This window comes from Chiloscyllium plagiosum, unplaced genomic scaffold, assembly GCF_037043375.1.
Source record: "Chiloscyllium plagiosum isolate Xiang-an unplaced genomic scaffold, Cpla_swu_hap1 HiC_scaffold_39, whole genome shotgun sequence".
Classification (NCBI taxonomy): Eukaryota; Metazoa; Chordata; class Chondrichthyes; order Orectolobiformes; family Hemiscylliidae; genus Chiloscyllium; species Chiloscyllium plagiosum.
Window position 1 is genome coordinate 34,324,333 of NW_028270177.1, and position 21,435 is coordinate 34,345,767.

Genomic DNA, 21,435 nt, shown 5'->3' on the forward strand with positions numbered 1-21,435 from the left:
GACTAAGACAGTGGCATTCTAGAATTAACAGGAAAGCCGTGTTCAAGGGAAATTAATGCCTCAGATTGAACCTCCTACTTCCCTTTCTGGTGTCCCTGTTCAGGTTCAACCAAGACCAGACTCCACTTCCCTCCCATCTTGGCTCATGCTTCTTTGTCAAGCCTCAGTTTCTCTTTCACTTATGTCAAATTACAGTAATTCTGAGATAGCTACTCTCTGGCTGTGTTGCCACTTATATGAAAATAAATTTGTGCAGCTGTCTGATCATGTCATTTATCCACCAAGATAGTTGGGTTACGGTTTGTAGTGCAAGTCAGCCTGCCATTTTAATCAATTCTTTCAGAACTGAAATATATGTTTTTCCCAATTTTGAACAAGATGAAAATTGTTTTCTTCACTGTACTTGCTTCAGTGACTAAAACTGGAAAATACTGAATATGTTAGCACAGAAGTTCGCTCAGTTGTAATGTTCACTGTAGTTAAATACCCATGCTTGTGGGTCATAATCTTGTGTGAAGACCAGGTAGGTATGAGTTGATTACCAGAACCAGAGGGGTAGTTTGGATTTGAGTTATGGTTGGGAAGGGTGAGAAAAATGTTAATCGGAAACTAGACTTATATTTAGCATTTGCCTTGTATAGTTTGCTTAGATGAAGCATTCCTTTGTTTTGCCTGAAACATGTGCTAAAGTTGCAACCTTAGAAGAGCTACTCCTACTGAATTATTGTGATTTGTTTCTTAATAATACCCATTCTTATGGCTTTTGAGTAAGATTTGTACTGTGTGCGCTTTCATCTAATCATCTCACCTGGTTTTGAACCATCATCCCAGGTTTTACTTTGGTATCCACTGCTAAGTGCTGGAATCATCAGTATTTCATTTCCTGCACCCTTACATTAATGCAATATGTGATCTACAGCTGGTGGTCTCCACCATAGAAATTGATGAGGAAGTCTTTATCTTTGGTTACAGGATTGAACAGTTTGCCCAGATGTACAGCCAGAAGGTGGGTATTAGTGCACAAGTGTTGCTGAAAACTCTCTGGGGTGACTACTATCTGAACACAAAGGCAAAGAAGATAATGAAAGGAGCACAGGTATGTTGATCATTTACTGACAGTGCCACTAAATGTTAACCTGCATTTAAAGCAGCATAAGGCTAGCCCTAGATTAACAGTATTTGTTTTATTTGTTTACTTATCAGAAGTATGCTAAGATTGTATGAGCCCCTTAATTTCTCTTCATGAATATTCCTCTTGTGGTACTGGTAATAGTCCCAGGTTTGATTTATGTATTGGGCTACTGGCCAGCTTTTGCTGACTTGGCTATGGTACAGTTTGATTTTGTGACCCCAATCTGTGTTGGACCAACTAGACAGTGTTCCCTTAACTCAATATCTAGTGATTCCTGCCCCAAATTGGGTATTTGGATTAGGATGATATTAGCTATGGTCATACAGCCGGTTAGGAGTCACATTTAAATATTGACTGCATATTTCTGGATACCGTTGGATGATCCATATACAGGAGAGGGCAGATTGGATATGATCAACAGGAAGGAGAATTTACCAATAAACAGAGCGCCTGTCATTGTAGCTTTAGACATATTTAATGTTGTGCAACAATTTACCTGTAAAGATTTTCTTGACAAAGAGAAAATTGTTGACCATGCACTCTTTTTAGCTGTAATGCATATTTGATAATGCACTCAGCTTAGTGTAAATTGATGCTGTCAAAACTTATGACCATAGTATATCGGATACAACTTTCCATTCCCAATAGATGATAACAGATTTAAGGTGATAAAGGGAATGTGTAATCTGTAATCCTATGTGGAATAGTTGGGCCCACATTGACAGAGCTGCCTTGCCAGGAGTTTTTCTGCCCTTTTAATGTCAATGGATACAAAATGGTATTCCTGATAAATCATCTGCTACATGGAAGTCCCTGTTGCTGAGACCCTATGGGTTCCAGGGATATTTGGCAAATTGGACCTACATTGGCTGAGTGGCAGAGAGCAGAGGGTGATAGTTGGGAGGTACTTTTCTAACTGGTAGTCTGTGTGCATTGGGGTCCTGCAGGAGTCAATGTTGGGGCCTTTGCTATTTGTGGTTCAGACTAAAATGGAGCATGATTGGTCAGTGAGTTGTCAGATGTTACAAAAATTGATTGGGTGGTAAGTAGAGAGGAAGGTAACTTTTGATTACAGGAGGATATTAATGGGCTGGCCAGATAGGCTAATCAGTGGCAAATGGAAATCAGTTTGGATAAATGTGAGGTGATGCATGAGGATAAGCAAGGGGAAGGAATGCATGATGAATGGTAAGACCTTGGAAAACACTGAGAATCAGAGGGTGTGCCTGAACACCAGTCCCTGAAGGTGTCAAGATCCGTGCATAAATGTTTAAGAAGGCACATGTGGTACTTTCCTTTATTAATCAAGGCATTGAGTTTAAAAACAGTGAGATTATGCTGGAACTGGACTAACCATAGCCAGACTATTATGTGCAGTTCTGGAATCCACATTATAAGGAGACGTAATAGCATTGGGGAGAGTGCAAAGGAAATTTACCAGGATGTTGCCTGGACTGGACAGTTTGTTATGAAGAGAAGTTGGACAGACTGGTGTTGCTTTCCTTGGAGCAGAAGAGATTGAGAGATAACGTGATTGTGATTTATAAAATAATGAGGGGCATAGAGTAGAAGCCTTCCAGACAAGATGAGGTCAGTGACTGTCTTGGAAATAGTGTCATGATGGTTGGTGATGGTTCTATGGTCCAGAGAGAGATATGAAAAGTATCTGAAGGTTGGTGTTTAGCCTTTTCGAGGCAAGAGTTTGGTATGTTAGACCACTCTTGTCAGAAAGTTTCATAACAATGTCAGGATAGATTAGAGAAAACAGAATGTAGCACCTTCAGAGAAGGCATATTGGCGTGAATGAGGAGGGAGTAGAGAACTTAAATGGCTAATGTCATGCCAATAGTTCTCAGTAAATGAAATCTGGTACAGATAAGAGTCCGTAGGGGAGAGAATACTGAGGATGAGTCCTGCCCAAAGAAGTGCACATGGAGGCAAAGAGAACGGGGAAAGAGCTCTATGTCATGCCATGCTCAAAATTTATTAAAATGGAGGTAGAAGACGATAAAATAGAATAATTTCCTGAACACATTGTTCTGCATCAAAAAAGGGAAGGTCAGATGCTGATGTGAAAAGGTGCAATAAATTGGAATCTGAAGAATGGAACAAAATAAACAAAAGGACTGGAGCGCGGTTAGTATCCACGAGTTATTGGATTGGCGATCTTTACATAGAACATAGAAGAATACAGCGCAGTACAGGCCCTTCGGCCTTCGATGTTGCGCCGATCCAAGCCCACCTAACCTACACTAGCCCACTATCCTCCAAATGCCCATAATGAGGGAGAGTCCACCATTGCTACTGGCAGGGCATTCCATGAACTCATGACTCGCTGAGTAAAGAACCTACCCCTAACATCTGTCCTATACCTACCCCCCCTTAATTTAAAGCTATGCCCCCTTGTAATAGCTGACTCCATACGTGGAAAAAGATTCTCACTGTCGACCCTATCTAAACCCCTAATCATCTTGTACACCTCTTTCAAGTCACCCCTAAACCTTCTTTTCTCTAATGAAAACAACCCCAAGTGCCTCAGCCTTTCCTCATATGATCTTTCTACCATACCAGGCAACATCCTGGTAAACCTCCTCTGCACCGGTTCCAGTGCCTCCACATCCTTCCTATAGTATGGCGACCAAAACTGCACACAATACTCCAGATGCGGCCGCACCAGAGTCTTATACAACTGCAACATGACCTCAGGACTCCGGAACTCAATTCCTCTACCAATAAAAGCCAGTACGCCATATGCCTTCTTCACTGCACTATTTACCTGGGTGGCAACTTTCAAAGATCTGTGTACATGGACACCAAGATCCCTCTGCTCATCCACACTACCAAGTATCTGACCATTAGCCCAGTACCCCATCTTTTTGTTACTCTTACCAAAGTGAATCACCTCACACTTAGCTACATTGAACTCCATTTGCCACCTTTCTGCCCAGTTCTGCAGCTTATCTATATCCCGCTATAACCTGCTACATCCTTCCTCACTGTCTACAACTCCTCCGACTTTCGTATCATCTGCAAACTTGCTCACCCAACCTTCTAACCCCTCCTCCAGGTCATTTATAAAAATGACAAACAGCAATGGTCCCAAAACAGATCCTTGCGGAACACCGCTAGTGACGGCACTCCAAGATGAACCTTTGCCATCAACTACTACCCTCTGTCTTCTTCCGGCCAGCCAACTCCTAATCCAAACCTCCAACTCACCCTCAATGCCATACCTATGTATTTTTTGCAGTAGTCTAACATGGGGAACCTTATCAAACGCCTTACTAAAATCCATATACACACATCTACTGCTTTCCCCTAGTCCACCTCCTTAGTCACCTTCTCAAAGAATTCAATAAGGTTTGTGAGGCACGACCTGCCCTTCACAAAACCATGCTGACTATCCTTGATCACATTATTCCTATCCAGATGTTCATAAATCCTATCCCTTACAATTCTCTCTAAGATTTTGCCCACAACAGAAGTGAGACTCACCTGCCTATAGTTACTAGGGTTATCCCTACTCCCCTTCTTGAACAAGGGAACCACATTTGCTAGCCTCCAATCTTCTGGCACTACTCCTGTAGACAATGAGGACATAAAAATCAAGGCCAATGGCTCTGCAATCTCCTCCCTTGCTTCCCAGAGAATCCTAGGATAAATGCCATCAGGCCCAGGGGACTTATCTATTTTCACCCTTTCCAGAATTTCCAACACCTCTTCTCTACATACCTCAAAGCCATCCATTCTACTTAATTGTGAAAGGTTTGGAAGGACCAGAAAATACTTTTTTTTTTTGTTAAAGTATCAGATTAAATGACGAATGAAATGAAACTCCGGATCAGAATACCATTTTATGTTTCTACTTACCAATGGAAATATATCATCAACAATTCAGTGTCACTGGGTCAGTATCCTGAACACCCTCATTAACAGCATTATGGCGTCTACCTATACCAAATGGATTGCAGTAGTTCAATAAATCAGCTCACCATCACCTTCTTGAGGGAAACCATTGCAGCCCAGACAGTGGTACCCAGTTATGAATTTTATAATGTGAGCAATCAAAAAAGTGGTTCTGCTCTAAACTTGGAAGCAGTACTATCACTTTGTCCCAGACATTCCAATGATGGATTGCCCTTTCTGTACAGCAGTTTCGAGTTGTGTGAAACTACAAGAAAATCCTAACACTGACTCAGCAGGAATTACCTAGGAATTTGAAATTTCTCTGGGATAATTTAAGAGCACTAAAGCTTAATTGATAATTTATAACATCTCGTGTCTCAAAGTCCAATTTTGAAGTTAACTTGATGCTTTATTTACATCCTAATCAATTATCTGTTCATTGACTAAAGTATACATGAAATTTCAAGAGCAGCTTATAAATTGGATGGTGGATTAGATCAAAATTCTGTTTATATAAGATTGTACTATTTCCTATTGTGAAAACTTAGTCACAAATATGGTTTTGAGAAAATGTTTCATCCTTCAGTAAAACGGGTGCAACTCTCCAGTATCCCAGAAAATTTTAAATGTATGAAACTGAGACTTTCTGTGTGAACTATTCTCCTCTCCGGCCATAATTTTTGGCATAATACTGGAAAACTGAGTTTCAGAACAGCTGTTTGCAATGTGTTTTTATGATTTCCTCTGGTGTTCGATGGCTGTAATCCTGAGAATCCTGCGAACGATTATCCCATTCAATGGTAGTAAGGTTTTCATTTTATTTGTAAAAGTGTTAGTATGTCAACTTTTAAAGTTGCTTTAATTGCTTTTTCGATTAGTTTAATCTTTCACTTAACTGAAATTATTTTCTCCTCCATTGCAGTCGAAAGGTAAAAAACCGCTCTTTGTACAGTTCGTGTTGGAAAACATCTGGAGTCTGTATGAGTGTGTCGTTGTCAGAAGGTAAGAAATTTTACTGGTGACATTGTGTAGCTTTCTTACACATATGAATAAGGGTGAATGTTATTTGTAAAGCCTTGAAAACATAAGATGTAGTTTGAGAACATTCCATGTTATTGGCTTCGGTATTGGTTGTAGAGATTGAGATTGCTTTCATAACAGATTCTCTCAGTTTTAACAGTGATCTGTCTCCTCCTTTAATATATTATTTTACAAACCCGTCCCTGAGTACCTGGCTAAGTTCTATGCTTCATTAGAAAAACATCCTTTTTAATATTACAACATTTCCTCTCTCTAATTCAAATGATTAAAATGCAAGATTGAGTCAAATTCAATCCTATTTTGCCAAAAACAGGCTGAATATCATTAATAATATTATGTTAGATTTTTGTTCCCGCATTTGTAATCAAGTGTTGTTTGTGAAGTTCGGTAATGTGGTATCCCAGCAACATAACCAGTTATTGCTATCAATTTTAACAACCATCACTGTGTAATTTGTTTTCTCTTTGTCCACATTAATCTGTATCTGGGTTCCTTTGCATGCTGTTCCCTTCTATCCATTGCTATCACACTAGCTCTGCAACGTACCTTTCCCATTAAAATTTTGCATTTGGAATTTAAAGATTCAACATGGTGGTAAGCCCTTTGCTAATTAAACCAAACACCAGAAAAGCTCACCTCGCCTCTTAATCTGTCAAAGTATGAGTGAAAGAGAACTACCCAAATTCCACTGTTCAGCAAAAAAAATCAATTTATTCTTTACCTCTAAAACAACAACTATTTACAACTCTAAGCCTTCTTTCTCTTGAAGGTTTGTTATCTACCTCCCACTCTATAACAATATCCTGATCCAATAACAGCCCTTATTAAATTTATAGCAACTTAATTTTCAAAACCAGACAGTGGCTGTCATCTCAGGTGTTGGTCGTCCCCTGTTTGTAGAGCTCCCTGGGTTGTCTTCGGTCTTCTGCTGCAGAGATGTTTCATATGAAAAAGGTACCTTTGACAGAGTGTGGCAAATAGCAGTTTTTCAATGGCAGTTGGTGCTGTTTCTGGCTAACTGCCCAGAATGCCTGCTTTTTTTAATACCCCAAACATTGGATCGTCTCATTGGTTCAATGTTGTCAAAACAGTAAAATTCAAATCTAATTGGTTTTTAGTATCTTAGGGCATAATTTAAACTGGTTAAATTTGAACTGCTGTGAAAACAACTGAGGTACCTAGATTACAGCCTAGATACATTTTTCAATTTGCCAGCACACTCTGTGACTGCTAGTCAGTCACATGACAGTGCTTGTCAGCTTTCAGCTTTTGCTGTCTTAAAGATACAGAACATGCCTTTAACTTCATAACACCTTCCCCCTTAAGAAAAAAAATGAACCTTCATAATGAAAAGATGGCTTCACTTTTTTCTAATTCTTAACCCTATTACCATGAAATACATAGGACATTAAGTTCACATTAACTTCTACACGCACACGCATGTATATATACAATATATAAATAAATAACATTGGTATCTGTTCAATCTTATCTATACTTTATCTGTTAAATCTGCGATAATGGATCTGCTATCATGTTCTTACGACCTGCAACATGTACGGTTTGTAAATTAACAGTCTGTAACATAGGACTTCAATGAAACAGTCTCATATTCCTGTCTTTAAATTGTTCCAACAATGTAAGAGGATTGTGATTCATAAACCACAATGCAGTTATTGTGTTAAAAAATTGCTCCATGCATTTACTATCAGCACTAGTTTAACCAAAATGAGCAAAGAACTGTCATTGTGGAAATCCTTGAAAGTCAGTTTGGATACATATTCAGAAGAAACATCACTGATGCCAGAGAAATGTGATTGCCAAGGTGATGTTGGCCCAAAGCTAGGTGGAAGGGTGTGGTGGCATGGGACTAAACACATTGAGATTGAAAGAAGAATTGGTGATGCACAGAAGAGCATGGCCAAGAGTCATCATCTAGCATTGTGCCAATTTCAAGTGAAAATGGAAGAAACTGAAAGAGGAGGAGATAGCAGCAAGCAACTCCAGAACTATCATATATTTGTGTGCATTTTAGGTACATAGTGATTCTAACATGCAAAGCACATTAATCACTCACCACCATCTCCAAACGAAAATAACTTAAATTTCACATTTCCTTCATTTTGACTCAAATTTTGTGTTGATTTAATTGGGATGTATAAATGTTTAGAATTGTAGCTTGGAGGAGTTGGCTTCTTGGAGCTAATGCATGACCTGTATCTTGATTAGTCAATGCATAATAATTAAAGATTTATGTATGGGATTAGTTCAGAAGAAAGTTCATATACAAATATGCACAAACCAAATAAAATTGTTCATATATAAAAGGAAAAGGTCAAATAGGATTCATTTTTCATTTTGGCTTAGTGGTGGTCTTATGACATTTTATAGAAAGGGAAAGAAGTTTATGTATTCTGGCTGTGACAGTTTCTGACTGTGACGAAGCTTCACGTGAAGCATGTTTACTATTTTTAAAAAAATTCTGGACTGTTACATATGCTCATTAAGAATAATAGTCAAGTCTGACAGCAGCAATGTTTGCAGCTAATGCTCATAACAGTGAACCGTTCTGCTTCAGTAACAACTATGTAATGAAGACTGGTAGTCACTGTCCAAATGCTTAATGAAAACAAAGCTTCTTTTGTTAAAACCTTGTAGTTATCAACACTACATGAATTTCTGTAAATAGAATTCTTAATCGCTTCAGATATTCTTGTCTGTCTTGTTCTTGTAGCAGTAAATGGATTACGGAAGTTTGCAGTGCACCTCAGCTAACTTCATTTAATGACTTGTTTTAATGGCATGTGTAATGTCTTGAAGCAGTATGATGGTGCAGAATGAACTCCATGTTGTGGCTAAAAATGTAAGTCTATCCATGTCAACTCTTAATGGCATTGGCGAGTTACCAGGAGAGTAGTGAAAAAGCCATTGTCAAGCCAAATTGTTAGATACATTCTACAGTATGATATGTGTATGCCACATGAAATTAGAATGAAAATCTGGTATTTCCTCATGTCCATTTCAGAGGAAACTGCTTGCTAATCATCCTACCTCCCCATTCAATCCAACCCCTCTAGCCCCAACCACAGTGAAATAGATTTATTCAAATGATCAAATGAATCAAGCACCTAAGTCTTCCTTGAGAATAAGTTGTGGCGAACTAGTTGGACTCTCTGCTGGGTAGATGAGAGTTGAATGCCTGATGGTTAGCCCTGAACTGGGGAACATTAATATTTTTTATTGCTGCAAAAATGTTTCAGTATATTTACTCACGAACAGTCTTTAGCTCATTATTCATAATCCTGTACCCAAAATAAGTTCATGTGGCTCAATGGTTAGCACTGCTGTCTCACAGCACCAGGGTCCCAGGTTCAATTCCAGCCTTGGGTGACTGTCTGTGTGGAGTTTGCACATTCTCCCCGTGTCTGCGTGGGTTTCCTCCGGGTGCTCCGGTTTCCTCCCACAGTCCAAAGATGTGCAGGTCAGGTGAATTGACCATACTAAATTGCCCGTAGTGTTAGGTAAGGGGTAAATGTAGGGGTATGGGTGGGTTGCGCTTCGGTGGGTCGGTGTGGACTTGTTGGGCCAAAGGGCCTGTTTCCACACTGTAATGTAATGTAATCTAATCTAATCTAAAGATGTGCAGGTTGGGTGAATTGGCCATGCTAAATTACCCATAGTGTTAGGTGCATTAGTCAGAGGGAAATGGGTCTGGGTGGGTTACTCTTCGGAGAATCGGCGTGGACTGGTTGGGCCGAAGGGCCTGTTTCCACACTGTAGGGAATCTAATCTAATATTGAAGGCTATTATTATTATTACTATTATTGAAAACTATAATGGGGACTTGTCTGTATTGCCAAGCAGCTACTTGTTTATGTGAAGTTAGAACTTCAGACAGACCAAGAGGTTAATACAGAATACCAAGTCAGGGAAAAAAGCTATTGTCGTCTGGTAATTTTGTTCTGGTTCAAGTGGCTTTGAATCATTCTCCAGACTAATTGAAAGCAAATTACCATGACCGTATATGTCTGTGCATTCTTGTAGGGGCAGGATTTTGTGAACCCTTCAGATGATTCTCTATTTTGGTTTCAGTTTGAAAGCAGCTGCCAACTGTTGCACAAAAATGTGTTCTTGGATGAGAGTTCTTGCAGAGTTTTGGTTTTGACCCAAGCAGTACCCTGTTTACACTCAGATAAAAGCAAAGCACTGCATATGCTGGAGATCTGAAATAAAAACTGTGCTGTAAAAACACAGCAGATCTGGCAGCATCTGTGGAGACAGAAATCGAATGTAAAATGGTGAATCTGTCCTGGGGAGAATAAATGAATAATAAGTGAATGAGTAATTTTATTATCACGTGTATTTTACATTGAGAAAGATACTATTGCCATTATCCGGCATCATTTTAAACAGTTTAAAAATAAGTAAATAAAAATAGAAAGATATAGCTTAAAGAGAGTCCAGCAGTCCTGAACCAGCTCATCAACGATGCCTGCACTGCCATTGTCCTTCACTTCTTTGATGCCATCTATACCAGACACAATCAATGTTGAAGTTGCCCACTCTTCAAGCACTGTCTTTCGCTGCTGGGCTGATTCTCCTCTGTCATCACCTCACGTTGGTGAGCCTGCTTCGGACTCGCCAGCATCAGAGTCACACCTCTTGCTGCTGGGGCCCATCTCCTTGATGTCGCCGTGATGCCCTTCCACCACTGCTTCGCTTTGCCAGTTCTGGACCCAACCAATGATGAAGTCGCTGATCCTCAGGCGTCATCTTTCACCACTGGCCCTACCTGCCGATGTCGCAGCTGTTGCTCACCCCACAAGAGTAAACAGTGGTTCACTTGCTGGTGCCACGAGGTGCTTGCATGGGAGTCCACCCACTCCAATTCATGCTGGAATTCCTCGCCACCTCCGATGCTATCTGAGTTCAGGACAAGAGGTAAGTAAAGGAAACACAAAAGGTGAAGAAAAGTAAAGAGAACTCAGAGTGTGTGTGCTTAGCATATGCTTTCCATTCTAGTTCAGTTTAAAAGGCTCATACAGTGTGACCATATCTGACCTAAAACTTTCACTAGAAGGTCTGAACCCATAGCTGAAGCTTGACCTTGGACCTGAATTGTTTTGGACAATACCTGTAACCCTTAATTAAAAGTTGATTTGACATGAGATATGTGCAGTCTGAGCATGGTCCTGGAATCATTAGCATCGATTTAGTGATATTTAAATACAATCCTTTTGGATATTTTTAAGAATAAACTTGTCAGACATAAGAACAAGAGTAGACCACTTGGCCCGTCAAGCCTGATCAATATGATTTTTATCCTCTACTCAAAATCTGTAAATTTGTATTCCTTATCGCCTTTAATCTTCTTAGTAATTCAGAATCTATCTACATCTGCCTTAAAATACTAAAAGATTCAGCATACACTGTCATTCGAGGAAGGGAATTTCAAAGTCTTGCAAGCCTCTGAGAGGAAAAAGAAGTTTCCTCATCACTGTCTTAAATGGCTGACCCCTTATTTTTAAAGTATGACTCTTAGTTCTAGATTCCCTTACAAGAGAAAGCATCTATTCAACATCCACCCTCTCAAGTCCCCTCATGATCTTATGTTTCGACTAAGTTACCTCTGACTCTTCTAAACTCCAGAGGATACAAGCCTATCCTGTCTAGTCTTCCCTCATAAGGCAGTCCAGGTATTGGTCTAGTAAGCATCCTCTGAACTGCTTCCAGCTCATTGATGTTGCTAGGATTTGTCCCTTTACCCTCTTAGCCCCTCTTCCCCCAACCCCCTTATCTTGTTACTCCCCTCCCCTCGACATTTTGTTAGGCTAGTTTTTTGTTTTTGTAGGATTGTCATGTGTAGACATATTCCTAGAGGTACCATTACATGGGTTGCTGTCTCTAATGGCCATGGACATTATTGCATGTACCATAATTTGCTAACTCATAAATGAAAAGTTCAATCAAGCAAATTTTAATGCTTCTTCTTTTGGGTTGCTCAGAGGATTGTTCAGGATTTGATGTCAGAGACTGTGGGACAACCACGGACAGTGACAACCTCATCACCTACCTTCCTTGTAGGCCCTGGAAACAAGCCAGTGAACCGAGTCCCACATTTCATCTCTTAGTTCTCCCTCAACCTGACTGTCCCTCCACAGTGATACAATATCCATGGTTGCAAATTCTCCCAGCTCTGCTGAATACCAGAAATATATCAAACTGTTGCAAGAAGGTTACCAGAAGAGCTTGGAAAGATTTATTTCTCTTTTCATGGCAGTTTCTTTCACAAGTAAAATTTTCTCTTGAGACTGTAGTTTAAACAATTAAGTTAGAATTTTGAGTCAGTAGTTAATGGATAGTAATTACTTTTGTATTGTTGAGGAAAACCAAATCTTTTCCCAGAGGGGAATATTTGAGAATATTTCATGTTGACTTCAAATTGTGATTTGAAGATGCCGGTGTTGGGCTGGGGTGTACAAAGTTAAAAATCACACAACACCAGGTTATAGTCCAACAGGTTTAATTGGAAGCACACTAGCTTTTGGAGCGGTGCTCCTTCATCAGGTGGTTGTGTGATTTTTAACTCAGAAATTGTGGTTGAAGACATGCCTAAGGGAAGGGACAACTCAAGTATTTAAATGTGGAACTAATACTAATCGCGAAAGTAAAAGTAGGAAGAAAATAAATACTTTGCAATGCAACAAACTGAAAATGAAAGGATTTTTTATGGAGGCTTGGACAGAGTTACAAAGGATTGGGAAGTAGTAGATAAATATTATCATTGATGGATATCTTTCAATTTTGGTGTGTGAAATCTTTAACCTTAAAGTCATGCAGAATGCTGCATCAATCAGTTTGCTGTGTTGTATTGAGGGAGAGCCTTCACATTTACAATGTACCAGCACTGCAGTAAAGATCAAAACCTGCATGTAATGTTCCAGTTTACCCATGCGCAGTGCTGTGAGAGATCTTTGAATTTAGAGTCAAGTATGATGCTCTTTTGTTTGGCAGTGGCATTGCAGTGCTGGCTTATGTAATCATTAAATGAATATATTCCAGGTAATACTTGCAACAATTATTTCACAGACTTTTTCTGCAGACTAACATTTACTAAAGGTGCCAATTAAATCTAAACATATCTGAAGTTACTTATTTATTGAATTCTCCAATGTTCATGACTATGTATTGTACTCATTCATGCAATGATGTAGGACTGTTGGACACTAAAACCAATAACCTGAATTCAGCATTAAGCTAAACATGAATTATGACATCCTTTTATTTGTCTTAAGTGTATACTGCTGTTGCCTTTATGCATTCCTCAAGATGATGATAATTGTTTGAACCTTGAATATGCCGTTCAAAGTATTAATGTGTTTTGCCTGTGCAAAAATAAAATAATCTTTTGTTCTGGTTTGTAGGGATAAAGAGAAGATTGATAAGATTGTAAATTCATTGGGTCTAACCATCCTACCTCGTGATTCACGCCACACGGATTCTAAAGTGCACCTCAATGCCATTTGTACTCAATGGCTTCCCATTTCCCATGCTGTGTTGTGTATCCTTTAATTGTTTAATTTTTGGAGATTTTAGATTCTAAGAATGAGTAATTGGCCAAAATTATGAGTGATTGTGATTATAACTTCTGATGAATTAATTTGTATAAATTGTATAGAATGGCAAGGAAGTATAGCCAAGTGTTGCAGTTTCAAGCCTGCCTTGGGCCCACATGAGCAGCCATGCTCCGTTACTAGCCACTGGATGAATTGAATAGTCATGTCACTCGAGTACAAGTGACACAATGTTACTGTACCTCGGTGTGATTGGTACTGCTAGATAGGATAGGCTATGGTACAGGCATGATATGCCGTGTCCAGTTTCAGCTTTGGACTTGAGAATGATCAACTCTTAACCTTTCTGTTCACAAGCATCCAGTGAATGCAGCCATTCAAGTTGATATCAGTCCAGAAAGGCTATGTGGTTTATTGAATCATTGGATGATCATTTGGATAATCATGATGGTTACTTTAAGATGTCTTTAAGTCATGGGTTCTTTGTTACACCTTGGTTTTTGGTTGCTTCTCGGCTTGTTTCCTCTCGTCCGAAATAGAAACAGTAGATCACACAGCCCCTGAGCCTACTCCCCCATTCAAACACTGACCATTGGTTTTCCCCCTATTTCCTGCCTCTTGCCATATCCCTTGATTTCCTAAGAGACCAAAAATCTATTTATCTCTGTCTTTTGTACATTGACAGTGGAGTATTATTAATTTTCTGGACTAATGAATTCCACAAATTCAGTTCTGAGTAGAGAATTTATCTTGGCTCTAAATGACTAACCCATTATCCTGAAGTGGTATTTCTGTGTTTTAAAGGAACCTTTTGATGTTAAACCCCTTAGAGATTGACATATTTCAAGAGCATCACTTATTATTCTAAACTCCAACAAATATTTACCCAATTTACTCATCTTGTCATAGGACAAGCCTCTCATTCAACCGATTAAGCTTTTGTCATTGTTCCATCTCCAATACATTGCTCCTTAAAAATGGAGACCAAAACTGTGGACAGTAATTTGAGGTGTAATTTCACCAAATCCTATAGAATTATAGCAAGATTTCCTCATTCTGCAATCCCTCTACATTATAGGTCAAGCTGCTGTTTACCTTAATTGCTAGCTTTGCCAGCAATGCTTTCCTTCGTACAGGTATCCCAAAAACCCTCTGAACACTATATTTAAAATTTCTATGCCTTTCAAAATACTCAGCTTTTCTATTCTTAACAAAATGAACAGCCTCTCATTTCCCACATTATATTCCATCTACCAGCTCAATGTATGCACAAACGCTTAATGTATCTACTATAATCTTCCTTGTGCCCTCTTCAAAGCCTACATTCCACTTAGTTTTGTACAAAAGAGTTGTGATCACAATAATTGGATCATATTGAAAGGAATGTGACAACACAGATATGAAGTTAGTTAATGAAAAATGTGTGATGTTTTTGAAAATGGAGGAATGCCTGGAGTCCAGTGTTCAGATCATTTCTGGTCTCTGAATGTGATGGTCTGTGCTAAAATTTTGAATTGTGATTCAACATAAATGTCTACAGATAACACAAAATGAGGAGTAAGGGCAAAATAGTGCAGATGCTGGAAATCTGGAACACAGATGCATTCCTTTTTTTAAATATAAAAGTTAGAGTGTTTGGCTAACTGTGAGTGAGTGACTTCAGGAAGACATGCTTTTCAATGAAGTTCTCAGATTGGGGAGATTGGTGTCAAGCTAAATCCATTAGGATGAATTACCAGGCATTGACCATTTCCAATATGAGACAATTTAACCTTAACCCCTTGACATTCAATGGCATTACCATCCTGAGTTTCACACTATAAACATCCAAGAGATGACCATTGATGAGAAACTGAACTGGACTAGCCAAATAAATACATTGGCTGCAAGAACAGGTTGGAGCTATGAATCTTGTAGTGTTTAACTCACATTCTGACTCCCCAAAGTCTGTCCACTGAAGACGCATCATGATTGTGATAAAACATTCCCCACCTGATTGAATGAGTGCAGTTCCAGCAGCACTTTAGAAGTTTGACAACATCCAGGATTAAGTAGCCCACTTGATTGGCACCACAATCTCTCTCAATATCACCAATGCACAGTAGCAGCAGTGTGCGCCATTAACAACAATGCATCACAGAAATTCACTAGGATTTCTTAGATGACACCTTCCAAACTCTCAATCGCTTCCATCTAAAAGATCAAGGGTAGTAGGCACATGGGAACACCACCACGTGTAAGTTCCCCTCCAAGCCCACTCAACCATCCTCACTTGGAAATATTTCACTGTTTTCTTTCAGTGTCATTTGGTCAGCAACCTAGAATTCTTTCCTTAATTGTGGGTCTACTTACAGCACGTGGCCTGCAATGATTCAAGTAGACGCCTCTCAAGGGCAACTAGGGACAGGCAATATATGCTGCCTCAGCCAGTGGTGCCCATCTCCCATGAGTGAATAAAAAGGAAGCAGGTGGGCATTCATTGGGCTTTTCAGGGTCATCAGGGTGATAATCTTGTTTTTCTCCCCTCCACACATTTTGTCTACTTTCCTGACCTGTGCCTCAAAAATGCCAGAGAGCCTTTGCCACGCATTATGGCTTTAGTGCACCAGCAGCAGCAGCAGCTTTTTGTTGCTCTCCATGTTGGAAATATGACACAACAGTCCAGGTTCATGCACGTTAAAAATGAATGTTGTTACGTTCTCACAAAGGTTTTGAGTGAGATCATTTTGCAGGCTTACCTATAATTTTTCACTTTAGCATGGCTTAACTGCTCCAATTGGTGGGCACTGTGACATAAATGTTCACAAGTTTGGCTAATTCAGAGTTAATAGTCTGGAATTTCAGCTTATCACAGGCATCGACCTGTTGGGGATTTTATGTTCTGTTGGCCAGAATTGCTGATAACTTTGTCATGACAGGAATTTTGCATTTCCAGAATTTGACTCATTGCATTTTCACTGTCATGTTCCAGAGCTTTCAGATTTCGCTGCAAGATATGCCCCACAAACTGGTGGTGCAATAAAAGGACCCGTTAAAATTAGAAATGGGCAAAAGCTGCCTGATTCTATTGTGTGAAATATAGAAAATTCTGGACAGTTGTTATGCCTTGCCAACAGAATAGGTGTTGTTAACATAGCACTGTTTCACCAGTCACGCTGCATAAGCCAAATGATTAAGCATTTCTTAACAGTTATGCTGTCAAGAAACAAGAAAAGGGTAAAATGAACCATATGGCGTGGTGCTAAGCTTTCCAGACTGCCAGAAGTAAGTGGGTATATATAATTTTGAGAGATTAGTCTTGTTGGATAGTGCCTAGTTTGAAACGTGGGCTAACAAAAGCAACTTAAAAAATGATCAAGCATGATTTTGCTTCAAACATTTCCTTTGCTGTGAGAATTTCCTCCAGCATTGTGTTTCTGTCTTCTGAAATATGGGAACAATCTAAGGATACATTAGGAAACAATGACATAAAAGATCCATAAAATTACAACAATTTGTATTTAGGCTAATGAAGTGTTATAATAGGTATATAATTTACTATCATGACCATTACCATCTAGAAGTACAAGGGCACCAAATACATGGGAACAGCACCAGCACATGCAAGTTCCCATCCAAGCCATGACCAGCCTGATTTGGAAATATATTGCTGTCCCCTCAGTGTTGTTGGGTCAAAATCCGGAATCCCCTTCTCGTCATTGTAGATCTACCTACAGCAAATGGAGTGCAGCAACTCACAAAAGCAGTTCACCATCACCTCCTCAAAGGCAACTAGCACTGGGCGACAAATTCAGGTCTAACTAATGGTGCCCGCATCCCATGAATAAATAAAAAAAACGTTGGCATCTTTTGAGAGAAACCTAAATGCTGATTTGCCTCAAACATGTAACATGCCATTGAGAATGAGAGGGAACTGTAAGATGATCATCTGTCTTGCCAGCTGAAAACAGTTAATATTGATTATGATTGAATGTGAAATAACAAGTAACTCGCATAAATCCATTGGTGCACTTTGAAATTCCTTGACAAAGTAGAACAGCAATGGTATGTAACAAGCTCCCCAGCCCTTTGGATATTGCTGCAGAACGGGTTGAAAAACTCATGTGTGTTCGAAGCCGTAGATTCGATTCACTGCCTCCGCAAATCCAAGCCCTCAGACGAGGTAAATTGTCCTGCCTACTTCATAATTGAAGCACAGCTTGGTGAAGAAACATTTGCATTGTGTTAAATTGTTTTCGGTGTATTCTTGTGCATTTGTTTGGATATGGTTCTTACTTTAAACTAATTTATGTTTATTTCTAGATTATTCATTTAATAGTAGAGTTAGTGTTGATCCTTATTTAGTTGTTCAAATAAGTAGTGGTAATAATGGTTCCAAATATTAATTCTGTTTCTCTCTCCACAGATACTGGCAGGCCTGCTGAGTTTCTCCAGTAATTTCTGTTTTATTATTGTAAAACTAATTTTTCTTGGGAATATAACTATTTATAGTTGTCAAGTTTTCATTGTTGCCGTTGCTGATCATTCCAAATAAGCGTTGGAATATCAAAGAGCAGGGTGTAAATGTTTCTGCTCCTGTTGAATCTCTGTGGCAAAATGAGTTAGTGACATGTTGAGACTTTGTTCAATTTTTCCAGGGTATAATGCTTTGCTATGGTAGCTATTCGGGCATTCAGCGAAATGTAAAACCCCACACTGCTCCTGCGCAAATACAGATGTTACATATGTTGCATACATGCAGATGCAGTGATATTCAGAGTTTTATGATCAGTTTAATCTGGTTGATATTGTGTTTGACAATTATCAGAGTAGTGCTGGAAAAGCACAACAGGTCAGGCAGCACCCAAGGAGCAGGAAAATCGACGTTTAGAGAGAGAGAGAGAGAGAGAGAGAGAGAGAGACACTCACTGAGATTCTTGTGGAGAGAGGAGGGAAACTTCTTCAAGGTAGGCATCCTTGCAAGAGGACTTGCAGTAAGGTTAAAATCAACTAGGCAAAAGTGAGGACTGTAGATGCTGGAAACCAGCATTGCAGTCCTCACTTTTGCCTTATCACAGTATTCTCCCACAACTATAAAGAGTTATAAGCCTAAGACCAGAAGACATAGAAGCAGGAATAAGTCATTTGATCAAGCAGTAAGATAATGGCTGAACTTCTGCCTTGCTTACACATTACTGCACTTGCCCATAATCCTGACTTCCTGAATATCTAAGGATATGTCAATCTCTGTCGTTAACACGCTTCATGATGCAATGTCTACAGTTGTCTGCGATGTCCTTTAGAGAAGGAAATCTGCTGTCATTACCTTGTTTGGTCTATATGTGATTTCAAACCCATAGTGATGTGGCTTGCTGTTAATACCTTCTGCAATGCCATAGCAAGCGTATTTAGGGATAGGCAACAAATATGACTTTGACAGTGACTTTCACATCTCATGAAACAAAAAGAAACTCCAGCTAACTTTTGTCAGTTATTTGCATCTTGAGTTGTTTATAAAGAATTGTAGAATGTTATGTGATATCATATGCTAGACTTTAGGATAGACTTATTTGAAATGTATTTGGTCTAGAATCATTTAACAATATTCTTGTTACACTAGAACATTTATGCTGTAGCTCATGATGTCTCAGAGGATTCCACTTTATGAACACAACATCATGTTTCTATGGAGAGTTTCTATTAAGAGTGAATCTGGAGAGATTTTAGATGTTGAACATTGATAATAGAAAGTGCGACTACAGGAAGTGAAGATTGTGAGTTTGAAATGTGCAAATGCAGAATATATATAATTCTGTGTGATTATTAAGGAGGAAAGAAATGCTGGGTAAGCACTTTCTGAACTCATTTGTTGAATGAGAATTGGAATTTTAAGGATTGCTTGTTTGTGGCTCCAATGGTATCTAAATTACGATCAGTTAGTATTCACCAGGTGTTGAAGAATGATGAAAATTTGCATTTATGTAGTGCCTTTTGAGATCAGAGGATAATACGAAACACTTCATGGACTATACTTTCAAAGTTAATTGTTTTAATGTAGGGAACATAACCACCAATTAGTGCATGGAAAATCCCTTTAAATAGCCACGTAATAATGACAAGTCAATCTATATTTACATGTCGATTGAGGGATAAATATTTTCCTGCTCTCCTTCATACTAGTGCCATAAGATCTGTGGCATTCACCCGAAAGGAAGATGGGGCTTTGCTTTAATATTCATCTGAAACTCTGTACCTGCAGCCTTCCCTTCTCAATATTGTTCATGGATTGAATTTTTAAAACCTGCCTTTAATGCTTCTTTGTGGTAACTCCTGCACAAAATTATAATTATGGACTGTATATATGCCACATCACAGCAACTAAAGTTCAGGTTTGAATTGGAATATTGTGGTCTTGAAGGGATTGTTGTATGTTCTGCAAATGTTCTACACTCAGATTGCAATGATTTTGATAGATGGGAATAACAAAGGTTTGGCTAGTAAAATGTATATTTTAAAGTAATATGATATATTACTTCCATTAGCATTGAGTTTTACAGCACTTGCATGCCAGCAAGTACTAGTTTTGTGGTTCCGAACAAACTACATTAACTTGGCATATGAAAAAGAAACTTAGAGGAAAACAGTTAGGAATTTCAGTGGCTGCATTTTGAAAAGTGTTTTGTGTTATCCTAAAATCTTGAGCACTCCTGCTGCCAAAACATAAGGAAACCTTAACATTGTGAGAGTTTTCTTCATGTTCTATCATACTTGGCAATGGTTTGCTGACATATTCAGTTTTTAATTTTATAGTGATAAATTATTCACATAGACACAGCAGCAAAATACTTTTCACAGACTTTTTCTCAATGTAAGATGCAAAAGCTCTAGCTTAGGAATTTACCTGTATGAAGGATAAATACTGACACTGCCTGGTTGTGCTAAATATCTCCTTTCTCTCTTTAACCAACAACTGTGTAACTGTCTCCATTATTCCTGATGGTTACCAAAATGTAGGTAAACATGAGGTTTAATTTTATTATACTGAACTGATTGGCATGATGAATAGCAAACGGTAAGATGGGCTTTACTATATCTTGTGGTTCAGCACAGATGTCAGTTGTTCCTAAATATCTCTTGGCATTGGACGCCACAACTAAATCTCATTTACCTGATTCAGTTTAAGTGTGCAGTTCCATGCTACCTAAATAATTTCTGTCACTGGAATGGTTTGTTCAGGCAGTGAGGACTCTTGCCAAGTTTATACTCTGTCCATCATCTCCTTCGGTGGATAGATTACTGTGAAATAGCTGCTAATAACCATTGCTGATTCTCTGAGATCCACTTGTGATGACTGTGAGATTGTTCAAGCTGCCAGTCATTCTGTCACAAGAACCAATGTAAATGCAAGTACCGAACCCTATTTGTTTATATGCTGAAATCTGCAGCATGTTCTTATGATAAGTCAGACCTTTTTAAATCGGTGAATGGCAGATACAGTACATTCATTACTTTGGGTGGAAAGTCTTTGGCATCAGTAATGGTAGAAAAAAAACACCTTTTCTGTTTCATTTAATTTGCTTCTTTACAGTGGTAACATATACTTTGCGAGAAAAATTATTTTAAAATTGAATTGAGAATGAGATGCAACCATTTTGTGTGCGTGCTGATGAGTTTGGTGGCTGCAAACACTCTTGTTCGAAAAAATAACTCTTGGTTATTCTAAGCAAAGATTCAGTGAAAAGTAGTGGAAATTATAAGAATTAACAAAACTTTTTTTTTCCCAAAAGACCCATCTCGAGACAC

At 38.9% G+C, this 21,435-nt stretch overlaps 1 protein-coding gene across 2 annotated transcripts in view; it reads left to right on the forward strand.

Annotated features, from left to right (window-relative positions):
* efl1 (elongation factor like GTPase 1) overlaps positions 1-21,435 on the forward strand; it is a 263,785-nt gene that overhangs the window by 45,651 nt on the left and 196,699 nt on the right. For both annotated transcript variants that reach the window (XM_043677605.2, XM_087981251.1), the window contains exons 8-11: positions 973-1,096; positions 5,961-6,040; positions 13,504-13,640; positions 17,693-17,815. In XM_043677605.2, coding sequence (XP_043533540.1) covers positions 973-1,096; positions 5,961-6,040; positions 13,504-13,640; positions 17,693-17,815 — 464 coding nt within the window. The remainder of the gene's footprint in view (positions 1-972; positions 1,097-5,960; positions 6,041-13,503; positions 13,641-17,692; positions 17,816-21,435) is intronic.